Raw genomic sequence first — 18,795 nt, 5'->3', positions numbered from 1 at the left:
GCCATGTGATGTGAGTATCAGTCACCTATGAACGATAGCCATGTGATGTGAGTATCAGTCACCTGGGAACGATAGCCATGTGATGTGAGTATCAGTCACCTGGAGGCAGGACTCAAAAGCCTGAATTTTGCCTGAAACTCTCAGACTGAAGAAGTCTCTTGGAAGACAGACGAAACGTTTCATTAAAGAAGAACCCGTCCAGAGGACCTATACAATTTTTTTTTTTCCTTTTAATTGAGCATTAAGACCTGCAGTGTGAACGTAGCCATAGATATCTTCATATTCTGTTTGGATCCGTTCAGTTTTCTCTATCTTCTATGATGTTTTCTGAATGATTAAGTCAAATTATTTGTGACTAACCTGCCAAGCAAGGTCTTGACATGAACTTACCAACTGCAATTTTTTCGTCTTCATTCTCCTCAGGCTCTGGACAAGACTCTGGCTCCAACATGTAAGGCTGGGTGGACAAGTCTTCTGTTTTTGACCCATTTTAATTTGTAAATAAAATGTTTCTACTTCCCTACATGGTCGTAAAACCCTCTTTCAAAGTACAATGGACTGCTCTGGAAGTTGGAGATGGTGGGGTGTGAAGCACCTTTTTTGGATTTAAAGAAGCTATATCAAAACGAGCTGCTTTAAGTGACACCTCAGAAAAGAGGTGAAAGAGGGGCTTGTGGAGTTACAATAAAGGAGGAATTCAGACCAAAGCAATGCAGTTCCATTTTATAAAGACCCCAACTGAATTATTTAAATTTGAAAAAGAAGGATTTAAAAGCATATGTCTTCTTGTTTAATTGTTTAATAATAAAATGTATGATCAAATTTAATAACTATGGCGTTTTAGTAACAATTCTAAACCTCTGACAAGCTATACAACACAAACAAATGCTTAAAGTATACCTATCCATCCAAAGGTAAAGCTGGTCCTTAGTAAGTTTACAAAAATTGCATTCATTTAACTGTGATGATATGGTGTTACAATGACAGCAGGGTTAGAAATATTTTATTACGTATCTCACGATTCAATTCGATTCTGATTTTTTTAGGGCCACAATTCAATTCAAAATCAAATTTTCATTCAAAACTAATAATGTGAGCCCATATGTTGTTTTCCCAAAGTGCTTCATCTTCATTTTGCAAACCTTGTACACAGTGAAGCTTACAGTATGTGAAACTTGAACTCATACAGTAAAAAACAAAATTAACCCAAATCTTTGCCTTTAACAGATATGGTTGAAGGATGGTTGAATCTCTCTTTGCTCCATTTTTGTAGTTTCCTCTTTGTTTTGAGGCTTTCGACGCATGCCTACATTCCATAATCAGCTGTGTGGTGACATCAGGACATCCCACGTAGTTACAAAATGGAGGCTGACAGCCACTGGATTTGCTTTATTTTATTTTGTTTTTAATTGATTTTGAAACACTAAATGAAATATGAATCAATTTTTGTGCACCCTTAGATGACAATGTCTTCATAAAATTAATTGATGTCCCATTCTTATTCAGTCCTTCTAAGGAAAAAGGAGTGTAATAAATCACCATTTAATATGTACCTCAATTTAGGGGTCACTGTGTGGTACAAGTTTTGTCTAGCAGGAAAAGAAACAAATCATTGTCTGTGTCTTTTTATGTACATCCTATTTCTCTAGTGTCTTTATTCTTGGGTATTTGCTGATTTCTGATTCCTTGTGTTTCCTATTTAGTTTCTCCTTCCTGATCCCTGATCCAGCCCTGCATAATTGCAACTGTGCCTTTCCTCCAATTGTTGTTCCCAGCCATAAGGACCTATCAAATAAAAACAACATTCTAATCCAACTTAAATCTTAGATAAAAGTTCACGCATCACCATCTCCCTCCTGCCTCCCTCCTCCTCAGACGACCCTCACAGAACACTCCTCAACAAGAGAAATTTCAACACAAAGTACAAAAGCAATATGTTTACTTTTTAATGTCTGTAATCCTCATGCGTGGGGGTGCTCAGCCACTGATAACAGCATAAGCTGGAGTGCAAAGCAGGAGGAAATGGGCGGAAGAGTGGTGAACTTATTTCTAGCTAAAAAACAGGACAATGGTTGGATTATTTAATTGTATTTATTGTTTTTTAATGTCCTACAGGCGCTGAGAAAAAATAAATTTGAAGATGAGTTTTGAAATATCTGTGAGATTGCTCTAACCATCTGTATTCCTGCAAAATGAGGGAAAATCTGTGTAAATTACAGTCATTGATCAGCCGACTCATTTAAATACACCTTAAATATCATGAGGTTCTTTGACCGTTCATGGTTGAGTGTGGCGTGTAGAGGGCAGAACATGAGGCAGGATCTTGAGCGCAAACTCGGAGTCGCAGCTGTGATCTATAAAAAAAATTGCTTGAAGGTGTGCGTGTACACATTTTTATAAATCTGATTTTTTTTTTGGCATATGCCATTTCTGCCTTTTGACTGTATGTTCACTTTTAAGTATTAATTCTATCCAGTTCTTTATAAATGAGGCCCCAGGTAACTTCACTATAAAAACATCCAGAAATATTAAATACACTGTCTTAATCATCCAATTTAAACTTAAACTGAATTTCACTTAGTTTAAACCATGTCCTTCGGGCCATGCTTTGAAGCAAAAGCTTTGATAAACTCCAATAGTGAAAGATATTTCTCTTTTATTAAGAAAACTACAAAAAGGTTGTTTGTTTCAACTAATTTGGCCGAAGTAATGCAAAACTGATAGCAATACTGAAGAGTTGACTGAACATATTCCAATTTATTAAATGTTCAACTTCACAAATAACTGCTAATGTGCTGTTCATAAACCATGGTACTTATTAAACAACTGGCCAGGATTGATTCTCAATAAAGGTCTCGGTACTGGCACATCCCTAATAAATACCATGTTAAAAAAACCATAATAAAATGTCATGTTGTGTTATTACAGCTTCACAAACAAAAAAAGAAAACTAAAAACAATAACATACCTTCCAGTTTTGCATACTCTGACAAGCGCTGATAGTTGACCACAGCTGCCTGCTCCAGACACTTCCTGATCACAGCTTTGACTTCTTCTTGTGGGACTGGGGTGACGATGTCTTTCATCAGAACCTTACCAAATGACACAGCAACATACATGATTAGTCTTTTTAACTGAAGAATAAGATCTCAAATCTGGCAGGTGTCTATTTACTCCATTTAGTGTGTCAAAAATTCCTTAGAACTACAACCTCATGCTTGGGGTGACCACATTGACCAGTAAAATGAGCAGAGCATAAAAAAACATTTATATTAGAAGTCGTCTGACAAACAAAATTTGTTTGGATAGTTTTCATTTCATTTGGCATGTTTTATTCAACAATGTTACGCATGTTACACCCTTGGTTTTCCTGGTACAAAAATGGCCAATCATAATGACTTTATGAGATATTCAGTGATTTTAACAGATTCCAGCAGATGGACATAAATTCTTTCTCACACCCCCAGGTGAATTTGGATTTGAGTGGATACACATATAACAAATCCCTTCACTATTTAGCTTTGATGACAAAACAAATAGAAAGTGAACCTATTACTCACAAAAACTACTTTAGTTAGCATTTTCACCAACAGCCACAACATTGTCTTGGACCAATCCTCTTTACTTTATATATGCATTCATCCATTAGGTAAAGTTATTAAACAGCATGGGATAAATTTCCATTGTTATGCTGATGATGCTCAGTTATATTTATCCACAAAACCTGATGAATCCAACCAGCTACTTAAACTTAAAGCATGTCTTACAGACATAAAAATCATGGATGACTCTTAACTTTCTGCTTCTGAACTCAGATAAGACAGAGGTTATGGTTTTTGGACCTGAACATCTTAGGGATCAACTTTGTAGCCTTTCACCTTCTCTGGATGGCATTAATCTGGCCTCCAGTTCTAATGTAAAGAATCTTGGTGTTATTTTTGATCAGGACATGTCTTTTAACCCCCACATTAAAACTGTTACCAGGACCGCCTTCTTCCTCCTGCGTAATATCACTAAAATTAGAAACATTTTGTCCAAAAATGACACGGAAAAACTGATTCATGCATTCATCTCGTCTAGACTGGATTACTGTAATTATTTATTATCTGGGCTCCAAAAAACTCTTTAAGAAGTCTTCAGTTAATCCAAAATGCTGTTGCTAGAGCTTTAACGAGAGTTGGAAGGAGAGATCATATTTCTCCAGTTTTAGCTTCTCTCCACTGGCTCCCTGTCAAATTCAGAATAGAATTAAAAACATTACTCCTAACATACAAAGCTGTTAACAACCAAGCTCCATCATATATTAAACATCTTATTGTTCCATACTTTCCTAACAGAGCACTTCACTCTCAGACTGCAGGTTTACTTGTGGTTCCTGGAGTTTCTAAAAGTAGAATGGGAGGCAGAGCTTTCAGTTATCAAGCTCCTCTCTTGTGGAACCAACTTGCAGTTTCTGTCTGTGAGGCTGACACTCTGTCTACTTTTAAGATTAGACTGAAGACTTTCCTTTTTGATAAATCATATAGTTAGACTTGGGTTTCCTGACTTGTTCTTCATTTCTGCTGCCATAGATTTAGACTGCTGGAGCACAAACTGAACACATTTCATCACTATGCTGTTGTCTTTAGTCTCTCTTCTCTACATGTTTATTGTAATTATTTCTTTCATGTTTTTTCTTTGTCTCTTCCAGAAGAAGGTGCACCTGGACGAGTCCTGGACCAGTTCTTCTGTTTAGCTGTGTCTCTTTCCTGTCCCCCAACCCAGCCTGTCGAGGCAGATGGCTGCCTGTCCTGAGCCTGGTTCTGCTGGAGGTTTCTTCCTGTTAATGGGGAGTTTTTCCTTTCCACCGTTTGCTCAGGATGGGAGACTGTGATGAAATGATTCAACGCAGTCTGCTGGCTTCTTCTTTAGATTGTTCTTTTTCATGTACAGTGCCCTGAGACAATGGGCCTCATGCAAGAACATGTTCGTATTCTTCTCCTAAATTTCTCTTACTTTTGTTCGTACAAAGGGTTCTTACGAACATGTCACGTCAGATTCAACAAACTCTTCTATCTTCAGGAAAAGTGCTTAAATGAGCTGCGTAAATTCACCTGTTCTATCCAGCTGCTCGTGCAAGCGAGAGGAGATTAGCATAATTACCACCCCAAAAACACCATATAAGGCTATGTTTCCTGCCTCAGATACAAGGAAGTGTCCATTCATGAAAATGACAGCAAAAACTAAAAAGAACTTTACGAGTTCAGAGATTGAAGTCCTGCTGTCAGAGATCCAGAAAAGAAAATCTGTCATTTTTAGCAGGTCAGCTGTGGGATAAAAAAAGAGCTGCCAAATGTATACACAACTGTGTTAAATCATTTTCATTTATTCAGAAGCCACAGTGCTGCGCACCGTGCCACCTCCCCCAGATGTGGGTTTGAAATAAGCATTTTAAAATGTTTTCAAAATATGTCTGGCACTTCGGAGAAAACCCAGGACTCGCCGGAGGGATTATGTACCCCCTCTGGTCTGGGAATGTCTCATTCCGGCCGGATGGACAATTTATATTGTTAGTCTAAATTATTACATTTAAAATTATAACTCTAATTCAAGCAGAATAGCCTATTGTCAACATAATTATGGAGTGTGATTTATTTTCAACTCAAAATATCTTCAAACTAACGAAATATAAAGTTATTAGGGAGGAAAGCCCATCTGGATAACAGCAGACTGACTGCTGGTAAAATATACGACAGGTCTGGACCACTCGTYAATTTTGTTCGTATCTGAAAAAAATCTTAGAATACGAAAACATTGGTGAATGCCACAAATTCTCCTAAATCACTCGTACTCACAACTTAAGAACAAATCTGTGCATACGAACGGTTCTTGCATGAGGCCCAATGTATGTTTTGACTTGGCGCTATATAAATAAACTGAATTGAATTGTTCCTACTGATTGGTAAATGGACTGTACTTGTATAGCGCCTTTCTACCCAAGCAGGATACCTAAAGCGCTTCACACCACAATCTGTGCCCTCATTTACACATTCACACAGCACTCTATAGATTTCTACAAAGCTAACATGTACAATCAACTATGAAGACTAATCAGTGCCAATCACATTCATACACTGATGGGACACACATCAGAGGCCTTAGGAGTGAAGTATCTTGCCCAAGGACACAACAACTGAGACAGCTGTAATGGGGGATCGAACAGGTGACCTTCCACTTCCAGGATGACTCCCCTAATCACTCTGCCACAGCCGCCCCTGAATCGGAGGTTCGACCTTTGATCAGACTCTTTTCTCCTGCACCCCTGAATAGACCTTACTGGGGTGGGTAAGGAGAGTGATGCCCCTGTAATTGAAATATATCAGGGCGGATCTCATTCACCCACTGAGCCCAGCCAACATGGAGTTTTTTAACTGACTCTGTGATCCCAGCTCCAGTTATGGACAGACCAACCCCGAAGTCCCTAGACTCAGCTTCCTCCATGGAAGATGTGCTGGTGGGATTGAGAAGATCCAAGAAGTATTCCTTCCGCCTCCCAACGACATAACTGGTTGAGGTCAACAGCACCCTGCCTTCACTGAGCAGTTGTTAGAGAAGTGCTTCTTTCCCTGCCTCAGCCGCCACAGATGGTTTGCCAGAATTTCCTCAGTGTTAATCAAGGGTCTTTGTCCAAGGCTTCACCAAACTCCTCCCACATCCGAGCTTTTGCCTCAGCAACAGCCAAGGTTGCAGTCTGTTTGGCTTGCTAATATTCCTCAGCTGCCTTCAGTGTCCTACCAGCCAACAAGGCCCATTAGGACTCCTTCTACAGCATGACAGCCTCCCTTACCCAGGGTTTGAGAAACACAGACAACCTTTCTGCCACAGCTCAAGGCAGCTGCCTCGACAATTGAGGCATGGAACACATCCCACAGGAGGAATGATTTGAGGCTCTTTCTGACAGGTTAGAGTTTTTTTAATAAAAATCTGGCTGTACAGAAATTGCAAGTTGAAAGCAGTTGTGTTTTTAGGCTTTGTTACGTGCATAGACATGTTTTTAATATTATTCTAGTCAGAAACCATCGTAAAAAAGTCATATGGTGGGTCCCTTAAGGTCCCCACATACTCGGGCAGACTTGAGGCGGACTCAATGCGGACTCGAAGCAGACATCAGCGGACTGGTCCATGCAGAGATCATTTTTTTACGTCCGTGTCTGCGGTGCGCACATTGGCATGTACTGTATCGGCGTTCATTTCCTCCTCCGCCAATTCTCCCCTTTTCTGTGCCAGGGTTGCATCATATCTTTTTGCCCCAATCGTCAAGGAAATCCTGGGAGGAAATACAGGAAAAGAGGGTCCCATGCGGGAGCATCAACAAGACGGAGAAGCTTTTTTTGGATTTGGTGGCCCTCCTCGCTCTGCTCGGCCGCGGTGTCTGCATCCAGTGGCCGGGGGTGGGGGGCTTGAGCCTCCAGGGTGGCATTGTCCTCAGCCTGTTCTCTCTTCCTGCCGTCCTCAATGCTGGACTAAAGCTTGTTGGAAATCCAACTTTTACTCTGGCGCTCAAGCCAGAGAACTGATCTCAGTGCCTCTGTCTTCACCGCAGGCCTTGAACATTCCTCCACCACTTCGGATGCTTTTGCTGAATGCTCGATCTATTGCAAATAAGGCTCTCGTGTTGAATGAACTTTTTCAAGCTAAAGATCTGAATTTTATGTTTTTGCTTGAGACCTGGCAGAATAAAAATGACTTTTTCCACCTGAATGAACTTTGCTCTCTTGGATGTGTGGTGGTGGGGACCCCCCAGATGGAAAGGTGCGGTGGAGGATTAGCAGCCCTGCATCGTGAAAAGTTTGTTAGTCACCTTGTAAACACCCAGTCTTTTCCCTCGTTTGAATCACAAACAATCAGGGTTGGTTCAGATAGATTTCTTTACTGTATTTTTGATATATCGCCCGCCTGGCCCTACCAGTGCCTTTTTAAAAGATTTTTCTGACTTTTTATCTTCTATTTTAAAACTGGATAATGTTTTATTGATTGGTGATTTTAACATTCACTTTGATGCTGCAGACTGCTCTGAGACCAAAGACTTTGTCTCCCTTTTGGACAGTTTTAATTTTGTGCAACATGTGTCGGGTCGCACTCATGACCGTGGGCACACGTTGGATTTGTTTTTTCCCTGGGCCTGGATGTTACGAATGTACTTGTTATGGACTTGCAATTTAGTGATCATTGTGGTATTTTCTTTGATGTAAACACTTACTCTGAGCCCCCTCCTCACAGAGAGCGGGTTCAGAGAAGAATCTTGAAACATAACGTTACAACTATATTTTCTTCTTCTTTTGATTCATCTGTGATGGCTGATGTTGATCAACCTGATAATTTTATCCAATTGTTTGATCATCACTGTACTGAGGTTTTTAACGAATTGTTTCTAAATGCACTTTTGTTGGAACATCAGCTCCTTGGATGAATGAGTCCATTCGCTCTGCTAGACGCAGTTGTAGGCAGGCAGAGAGTTTGTGGAAGACAAGACATTTAGAGGTGAATAGGCTTCACCTTAAGGATCTCAGGCACTCCTTGCAAATAATGATTAAGACTGCTAGGTCTCATTATTTTGCTCAATTGGTCTCTCGTCATAAGAAAAACCCTAAAGTCCTTTTTGGTACTATTGATTCTTTAGTCTCCCCAGCTGTCTCCTCCCCCTCTGTTGGCTTACCTGTCAGCAGTAACACTTTTTTGGCTCATTTTGTGGATAAAATTGATAATATACGTGGGAGTATTGTAGCACAGTCCCCTAATGTTCACCCGGTTTTATCTTGTAGTCATAAATCCTCTCCGGTTTCATCCTGGTCTTCTTTTAAGCTGGTTTCTGTTAACAGTCTTAGATCTGTTTTAGAGAAAATGAAATCATCATCATCTCCTCAGGATATTCTACCAGCTTCATTTTTAAGGTCTGTTTATGATGTGATGGGTCCTTTGCTTGTGGAATTGTTGAACTTATCACTTTCATTTGGGTGTGTCCCGGCAGTCTTTAAGAAGGCCGTTGTGGAACCCATCTTAAAAAATGTCTCAGGACTCATCTGATTTGAACAATTTCAGGCCCTTCTCAAAGCTTCCTTTCATGTCTAAGGTCCTAGAGAAGATGGTCTCGGAACAACTTATTGCTTATCTGGAAGATAACTTTTATGACCAATTCCAGTCTGGTTTTCGCAGACACCATTCCACTGAGACGGCTCTTCTTCGGTTGTCCAACAACCTGTTAATGTCTGCAAACGGGGGCATGCACTCTGTTCTGATTTTACTAGATCTATCCTCGGCTTTTGACACTGTGGACCATGCCATTTTGTTAAGGAAACAAAGATTTGGGCCTTGGTGGTGTCGTGTTAGACCGGTTTGAATCTTATCTCTCAGATCATTCTTTTTCTGTTTTATTAGGTCAGACATATTCTGACATAGCTCCCTTTACCTGTGGAGAGCCACAGGTTCAATTTTGGGACCTATTTTATTTTTGTTGTACATCCATCCTCTGAGTCAGATTATAAATAAATTCTGTGATGTATCCCATCACTTCTATGCAGATGACTTGCAGTTATACTGCTCTTTTAATGATTCCACCTCCTACAAGTTTCTGGTGGACTATGTCACCAAGGTAAAGAGCTGGCTGTCAGAAAACATGCTGCTGCTTAATTTGGACAAGACAGAGGTGATAATTCTGGCCCTTGAAAAAAAGATCCCTAAAGTTAAGGAGCGCTTGGGCTCTCTGTGTTCAGCTGTCTATCAGAGTCTTCGTAATCTGGGTGTTATATTTGACTCGGACCTGTCTCTGAAAAAACATTAAAAATTTAGTGTCTACATGTTTTTTCCACCTGCGTAACATTTCTAAACTTTGGTCTATGATGTCTGCCTCCGATCTGGAAATGGTCGTATATGCTTTCGTTTCGAGCCGCCTGGATTATTGTGACAGCCTGTTTATGTCAATCAAAAGCAACTACATCGTCTCCAACTTGTTCAGAATTCTGCAACTAGACTTTTAACTCGTACATCTAAATCTAGTCATATCATTCCAATCCTATCAGAACTTCATTGGCTACCTGTTTATTTTAGGATTCGGTTTAAAATCCTGGTTCTTACATTTCGAGCCCTAAGAGGCCAGACACCTGCCCATGTTAGGGACATATTCTCCACGTACGATCCAGTCCTCTGCTTGTGCTCTCAGGATCAAAATCTATTAGCCGTTCCTTGAACACGCTATAGGACCCGTGGCGACCGGCTTTTTTGTTTTCAGCCCCTAGCTWCTGGAATGCCCTTCCCTTTGAGTTACGTTCCATCAATGATGTCAGATTACTCAAAAAGGGCTTGAAAACCTTTTATTTCAAACAAACTTTTTTTGAACTAAGAGCTACTTTTGAAGTCGGTAGTTTGCCGAGCTACTCGTCCAGTCTCAGTATCAAAAAAGCATAATTTTTCGTCTCCCTACTCCTCACTTCTTTAAAGTAAATAAAACAGAACGTAATGTGTTGCTAGTTTTGTTTAATTTAAAGTATTGTCAAACAAAACTATCTACTTAACCATATAGTTACCTACCAAAAAAGAAAAGATAAAATCCTTATTTAACTCCTGACAGAGAAACATAAAAGTGATGCTTGAACAAAAAGGATCAATTTTTTTACCTCCTTCAATTAGTACTCCCTGTAACGTGCGAGCTATAAGGGCTGAAAACCTGCACTCTGAGAGAACCACAGAGTCAAATAACTTTGGAGCAGGGGAACTTGTTTCCATTTATTCAAAGAACCCCCCACTCTTTTCTCCATACAGGGGAGAAAAAAAATAAAACAAAAATCTATCAGGGTCAACATGGCTACCACAAGAGTGCTGCCCTTTTTTTCAAAATCAAAGCACATAATAAAAATTTTTCTTGCGGGCGGCTTTAAAACCCGGTGCTGAGCTTCCAGGACCGGTTTCACCTGATCAGATCTGTTCCTTTTATTGCCTGGAACAGATCCATCAGGTGGGTTTCTGAATTTTATGCATTATTGCAGAAATATATCCCGGGGGCTTTTTAGCAGGCAGGCGGCTATAAAACCTGGTGCTGAGCTTCCAGGACTGGTTTCACCTGATCAAATCTGTTCCTTTTATTGCCTGGAAGTGATTCATCAGGTGGGTTTCTGAATTTTGTGCATTTTTGCAGAAATATCGCCCGCCAGGGGTTTCTGGCTGAATCCAGGCGAGAGAGCGGGTGCTGGATGTAGGACCATGGTTCCACCTCATTGGATCTCTTCCTTTTATTCCCCTGCATCAGCATAAGCAGCTCCATGCTGGAAATTAGCCGTTTCACTCGCCGGAGCTCGCCTGACGACATTTGATCGCTTATATCTCCGTGGGAGAACGTCCCAGGAACTTGCAACTACCTCCAGGTTGTAGCGAAGATCCAGAACATTAAAATGAAATAATAAAAAAATATATAATAAATAATAAAAAACATTAAAATGAGCCATCTCCTGCCCAGATCCGACGCTCAGATCCGGCGCTAGAGGCTCTGGAGTAAATTGAGTACTATATCGCACGCCAAAGCGCCTTTTTCAGCCGGTCGTTGGTTAATAGCTCCAAGGGGAAACGTCCCAGGAACTTGCAACCACCTCCAGTTTGTAGAGGAGGACCGCAACTTTCCAAAGTCATCTCACTTTCCTGGTTCTGGTGCTCAGAGCTCGCAGGAGAAGCAAATGAAGGTTGAAATTTCCTCCCAAAAATGCATGTAAAATGCACTAAGTCGTGCGTAATTTGCTTATAGCTCTGCGGAGCAACATCAAAGAGACTCCATTCAAGTATCAGCTTGTAGGGCAGAACCAGAGCTTTAAAACCTGACCAGCCATTCTGAGATCCGATGCTCTTATCCCCGGGGAGCGGGGCTAAAACCACCCCTGGCGGAGGTCCAACGGTGCGTAATTTTGGAGGTTTTTCACTTTTATCTCAGTGGGGGAACGTCAAAGGGACTTCATTCAATGTTCACCTTGTAGGGCAGAACTAGAGCTTTCAAACAAGACCAGCCACTCTGAGATCTGATGCTCAAAGCCAGCGCTAGAGGCTCCGCAGCAAGGTTACGCTGCGCGGGCAACTGGGAGTCAGCTGGCGGGCGAAAAGTCGCCCGCGAGTGACTGGTTGGGCACCTCTGAGTTAGATGTTTTGGCTAAAGTTTTGGCCTTTTGTGGCAGCTGAAGTTTTCTCTTGCCTTGGTCCAAGCTTGATTTACAGTTTTCTGTAAATGTAATATGTAAATGTAAAAGGGTTGGGATTTTATTTTTTCTGTCCTTTTTTTTTTTCATTTGGCTCAATGTTGTTGCTGATACACCTTTTTTGGATTGGAAATACTGGACGGCTCCATGATATTTTTATTGCATTGTTGTATTATGTATTTTTGTATTGTACAGCACTTTGTGAATTTATTTCTAAGAAAAGTGCTTTACAAATAAAATTTACTTACTTACTTACTCACTCACTCACTCACTCACTCACTCACTCACTCACTCACTCACTCACTCACTCACTCACTCACTCACTCACTCACTCACTCACTCACTGTTGTGGGTGCGACACCAAGCTGAAAAAGTTGAGAATCTGTGTCAATTGTGGATGAAATGGAGTCAAATCTTGAAAAGCGTCTCTTGGAGGAGATTAGAAAACATTATGATGCGTCAATGAAGGAATATAAAGACTTACAGCGAGCAACAAATTTGTGGAAATAGCTCAGATCCTGGGTAAGGTAGTTCTTTTCTTTTTTTTCTTTTATTGTTTTAAAGCTAAAATGCAAACTATATCTTCCTCCTAATCCTTGACATCATGACAGAAATTGCGAGAAATTAAAGAATTTGTCCAGCGGTCAGTACGCTCGAGTACGAAGTCTCAAAAATCCGCGGACAATGTGCATGGAGCCCGTACGGCTCATGGAATGCGCAGAGTATGGTCGAGTGTGTGGGAGTCTTAAGTCCTACATGTATGGCCTCTAACTTTTGTAAATTATAGCCTTAATAATATTTATATGTGCTTAATTTCAATGTATTTTCAATCTTTATTGCTTCTCTGGGTGTGGATGTGGCTGAGTGGTTAAGGGAGTCCTCTAATCATTGAGTTGCTGGTTCGATTTCCTACTATTTAATCTTATGTTGAAGTGTCCCTGGGCAAGACACTAAACCCCCACTGCCTCCGATGTGTCCCATTAGTGTATAAATGTGATTTAAAGCAGTGGTTCCCAAACTTTTTATCTTCTGACCCACAAAATATGCATTGCAAAAACCTGTGACCTCAAATATTACTGGTCTGAGTACACGAACTTCGTTAATAACCCTAAAAACCAGGCTTTTTGACAATCTAAACAGCTTGTACACAAATATAAATACTTATTTATACCTATTTTGTGTTTTTGTAATAATTATAGGGAAAATATTACATCAGCAATTATTTAATACCCTTTAAATTGCTTTCTGGAGATTATCCAAGGTATTTCATGACCCATAATTGGGTCCCAAGCCCAACTTTGGGAACCTAAGTGCACTGGTTCCCAAACTTTTCAGCTTTTGACCAACAAAATAACAGTAGCAGAGACCTGTGCCCCCAACTATTTTTGGATGATAAACATTTGTATCAGGTCAACTAAACATGGGCACAGTAACAATATTTTAATACTACTTTCATCCGTTTTAAATATACTAACCTCACTCCTTTGTAACAACCACGGCAAAAATGTAATTAATTCAGAAAATCTTCTCAGGACCCCACCTTGATGTTTCAGGACCCCACTTTGGGTCCCGACCCCAACTTTGGGAAACACTGTTTTAAAGCACTGATTAGTCTTCATAGGATAATTTGTAAATGTTAATTTTGTAGAGATTAAATAGAGTGCTGTGTGAATGGGTAAATGAGGACACAGCTTGTAGTGTGATACACTTTGAGTACCCTGGCTGGATAGGAAGGTAAAATAAGTACAGTCTATTTACCATTCTGTTTAGCACCGTTTAGCATCATGTCTGCTAGGTGACAGGACATATGCCTGTGTAGGAACGACAATAAAGCTAAAGGATAGATTATTTAAATTTTCAGCTACTTTCTTCCAATTTTTGCAATCAACAAAGGACCTGGTCCACGTAGACAGGTCCTTTGACTGTTGACCATCCTCTGATTTTGGACACAGCCATTGTCAGGTTTACAGTTGTAAGCAACATACTCACCCGTTCTAGCAAAGACAGAGTTGCCTTTAGTGCTCCCTCTGGTCGTCCAAATGGAAAGCAGTATCTATTGAACAACAAAACAGTTATTTTTTAAATTTAAATTCTGAGTAGATGACCTTGGTTGGACCTTAACCTGGGGTTTGTGCCCCTGATTCCTACCTGAAGTGTGTAATTTGGTTTTCCAGAAGCACTCGTAGCCTTTCCTTGATCTCCTCAAAGCGTTCTTTTTCCTCCCCTGTCACTGTACCAATACCATCAGGCCTAAAGACAGGGGCAGTAACAAATTATGATTTGCAATTTCAACTGTGTTTCAGTGCTGGAGGTGAGCACCAACTAACGTGAATAAACAAGTAATTCAAATTTAAAACTTTCTAAAATCTCACAACCTTGTTCTAATTAACAAAGAAAAATTACAAAGCATGCAATTGACACAGAGAACATTAAATAAATACAATTTTAAATATATAAAAAATATATAACAAAAGCTTAYTAATGCATGTCTTGCTTGTCTATAGTAAAACGATGTATCATGCAACATGTGAAAGGTAAAGGGTGACAAAATGAAATAAATATGCCAGTACAAAGATAAATGTAAATCCCCCAATATTTAAAGTATCATTAAATTATTATACATATCATTAAATAATTAATGTGACATTAATTAGTAAATACATTAAATATATCTTTTAAATAATACATTTAAATTAAATCTAATTTAAAAAACGTTAAACTTAAAAAACTTAAAAATAATATACATTTCATTGCGCATTTATTTCATGGCTCCTGTGCAATCAATGTTGTCATGAAATTTTTTAAACTGTCATACTCAGCCATTTATATATTTATTTGAACAATTCATAATCTAATGGGTTTATAAATTATCAACATATTTATTTAATATTTGAATGATACCTTAACCATTCTGACGCAGATATCAGCGCAAAGGGGAGGGGGGCAGTGAAATTATTTCTAGCTGAAAATGGGACATTGATTGGGTTATTCAATTTTATTTATTATTTTTTAGCATCCTAAGCTTTGAGAAAAAAATGAAGTTGAGTTTTTGAAAAGATCCATGAGATTGCTCTAAATGTCTGTATACCTGCTAAATGAGTGAAAATCTGTAAATTACAGACAATCTGTTAATGTGAGCAGTCATCAGCACCCGTCCTCCAAACGGACCACGGAGCCTGCCGGACCAGCCGTGCCTGAGCTGGTCAATCAGTTTTGGTGACATTGATCAGCTGACTCATTGAAATACAACCATTAAAGCTCAATGCAAAGTACCTCATGGACATTAATCCATGAGGTACTTTGCATTGACCGTTTATGGATGAGGGTGGGCGTGTAAAGGGCAAAACCTTAGATGGGATCTTGTGCCCAAACCCTGAGGTGCAGCTGTGATCTATAAAGGAAAATTGCTTGAAGGTGTGCATGCGCATGGTTTTATAAATCTGATTTTTTTTGGGGCATATACCATTTGCGCCTTTTGGCCGTACGTTCACTTTTACTATGGTTTCCATGCAATCCTTTATGAATGAGACRCCATGGTCTATTTCCACATGACACACCTGTACTGCTGAATCACTGCCATATGTTATACTGAAAATATGAAAATAGCAGCAGGTGGCAATGACACTATCTTGGTATTATTATTWATGGCATTTCAATAAAATGTCTCAATAAAATATAGACTGTTAAAAGAAAAAGCCATTCGTTGACAGAACATTCAAATCTTTCCACCCATCTGCTGGCTCAGAGAAGGGGAATTAGAAAAGCTATTTATATGAACTTAAGCAAATTTTTATCTGAGCTGTGACCATTAGTTGGCAAGGGGAGGAAAAGAGAAGGTCGCTGGAACGTCCTAAAATATTTACAGGATTGTCAGTTTATGTGTCTTAGTCACAAAGACCCACAGTTTTGTGGCTTGGATTTTTATGTACAAACTTTTTGCACAAAATTTCCTCTCAAAGTACTTACATCATGGGTGTCTCAAACTTGTCTCATTTTATTTTGTTTGATTTCAGATAACTATAGATTTGTTTTGACACCTGCAGAGAGTTCTCCTTATGACAAAAGCATCTGAGGCTATAGATTTCAATATCCAAGCCTAAACATGCCAAACATTAATTTTTYAATAACTGGTCCAAATCTGCTCATCACATTTTTAGAGGACTTTTTTGAATTTTTATTTTTGTTATAATTCTTGGAGACTAATATTCACATTGATGATATCCCACCTCCTGCCCACTAGATTTTGTCCCCAGGTCACTGTTTGATGTCGTTGGTCCACATGTTGTTAAACTGATAAATAATTCTCTCTCAGCGGGGTCAGTCCCAAAGTTTCTCAAACAAGCAGGTTTTTGTCCTATTTTGAAAAAGCCAAATATGAACCGGTTTGAAATAAGGAATTATAAACAAATACTGTATCAAAATTATATTTTCTTGCTGAAATTGTGGAGAAGTTATTGGCAGGGCAGCTGACTACTTTCCTGTATGAGTTTCAATCTAGTTACCATCAGATGCATTCTACCGAGACTGCCTTGTTAAAACATTCCAGTGATACTGTATGTTGATGGCTACAGACTCTGGTCATTACAGTGTATTGGTTTTATTGGATCTGTCCTCAGCCTTTTATAGAGCCAACCACAAAATTTTATTACATTGATTGCAAACTGTGATCGGTATCTCAGGGACTGTTTTTCCAGTTGTTATCTTCTTGTTTGTGCAACAGATCCTTTTCCATGTTTGTAAATGGCATCATGTCTGCTGCGTCTTCTCTGTTACATGGTGTTTCACAGGGTTCAGTAACTGGCCCAGTATTGTTCCTTCTATACATCAAGTGTGGTAAGATTATCGGTAGTTTTAGTCATCGGGGGTCATCGTAGCCCCGCCCCATGAGGACAGGAAGTGATCTTTTTTTGCTTGGAATGGTCCATCTCTGACCAGCTTGACCCAATCAATTGAAATTGTGTCAGAACACAGATAACAAGTTGGTCTTACTTGGTTTCAAACACCAAGACTTTTGGCTGGAAGGCACGGACATGGAGGCGTGGCAAAGTCAGGCATCACACTGTTGAAATACGCTTGGCTCTAAAATCCACATATTTCAGCCGATCTGCACCAAATCGCCCATGATCAATTCTTTTCCAGACCCCAACAGTAATACGGTATAACAATTGGTGGGCGTGGCCTAATTACTCCACAGCGTCCCCTACAATACTTCAAATAATCAGTCCCAAGCCATACTTTGACTGATCATGTCTGCTGCGTCTCCTCTTTTACATGGTGTTTCAAAGGGTTCAGTAACTGGCCCTGATAAATAATTCTCTCTCAGCTGATGAGAGATAAACAATACTCTCTCAGCTGTTCCTTCTATACATCAGGTGTGGTAAGATTATCAGTAGTTTTAAAAGTGTTTATTACCATTTGTATGCAGATGATACTCAACTGTTCTGCTCTTTCAATAATGCAAAGTTCATCTGATTAACTGACATGTCTCTTGTATTAAGGACTGGTTGGCTAAAAAAATGTCTTCAATTAAATTCCAGTAATACTGAAACTGATCATTGCTCCTGAGCAGAAAGTTCTGTTGATCAAAGAAAACCTCTGTCCTCTAGGCTTCTCTTCCCAGTCCAGTCTCTGAAACCTTGGTGTTTTATTTGACCCATCATTGTCTCTGAACAGCCATTCACAACATTTGGTCAGAAACTGTTTCTAACATTTGAGAAATATCTCTAAAATGAGGGCTATGTTAACTAAATCTGACCTGAAGATGATTGTTCATGATTTATCTTCTCTTGTTCAGACTTTTGTAACTTTCTTTTTATTTGTTTTAATAAGTCTGCAGTCAGTCATTTACATTTGGCTCAAAATACTGCAGCAAGGCTTTTAAAAGGAGGGCACACATCACATTAGTTTTATCATCTTTACATTGGATACCTGTTAAATTCAGAATTGATTTTAAAATTTTAGTCTTGACTTTTAGAGCTCTAAATGGACAGGACACTCATGTATTACAGAATTGTTGATGCCCGTTTCTTCTGGTTGCAATCTTTGGCCTTAAAGTCAAAATCTTCTGAAAGTTCCTAAAACTAGGTTTAAGACTTGAATAGACCTATCCTTTCAAGCAAGAGCCCCCAGACTATGGAACACACTGCTTCTGTGTCTCTGTTGTCTGTTGTTGAGAAGCAGGTTAAGACACTGAAGTTCAGACTACCTTTTAGCTAAATGTATGTTACTTAATGTTTTATTAGTTGCATTAAKTTGTTTTATTGTATGCATTTATGCTTATATTGCTTGTTTGTATTTATTTGAATTTTGCTCCTTGTGATGCACTTTGTGTAATATCTCTGTGAAAAGTGCAATTTAAATAAAATTTACTTACTTGTTTACAATAGCTGCTGGGCTGAAAGCAGTCAACATTCAGTGACATTGCACATAAAAATGTATATTTTCTGTCTCAATTTTAAGTCACCAACTATCCTAAAATTTGTGGAGTAACAACATTTCTCATTAGACCAGAATTACTAGTGCACCTTGCCATACTTATTAATGCAATACACTGCCATCACAGTGAAATGCAGTCCAGCATAGGTGT

General features: G+C 39.3%; 1 protein-coding gene across 1 annotated transcript in view; it reads right to left on the bottom strand.

Annotated features, from left to right (window-relative positions):
• Positions 1-18,795, bottom strand: part of LOC106530697 (calcium-dependent secretion activator 1) — a gene marked incomplete at its 3' end in the record, with an annotated part of 178,663 nt that overhangs the window by 18,061 nt on the left and 141,807 nt on the right. Inside the window, 3 exon segments of the mRNA XM_014026371.1 lie at positions 2,969-3,092; positions 14,199-14,262; positions 14,358-14,459. Coding sequence (XP_013881825.1) covers positions 2,969-3,092; positions 14,199-14,262; positions 14,358-14,459 — 290 coding nt within the window.

Source organism: Austrofundulus limnaeus, unplaced genomic scaffold (assembly GCF_001266775.1).
Source record: "Austrofundulus limnaeus strain Quisiro unplaced genomic scaffold, Austrofundulus_limnaeus-1.0 Scaffold548, whole genome shotgun sequence".
NCBI lineage: Eukaryota > Metazoa > Chordata > Actinopteri > Cyprinodontiformes > Rivulidae > Austrofundulus > Austrofundulus limnaeus.
This window is presented reverse-complemented; position numbering and strand designations above follow the sequence as displayed.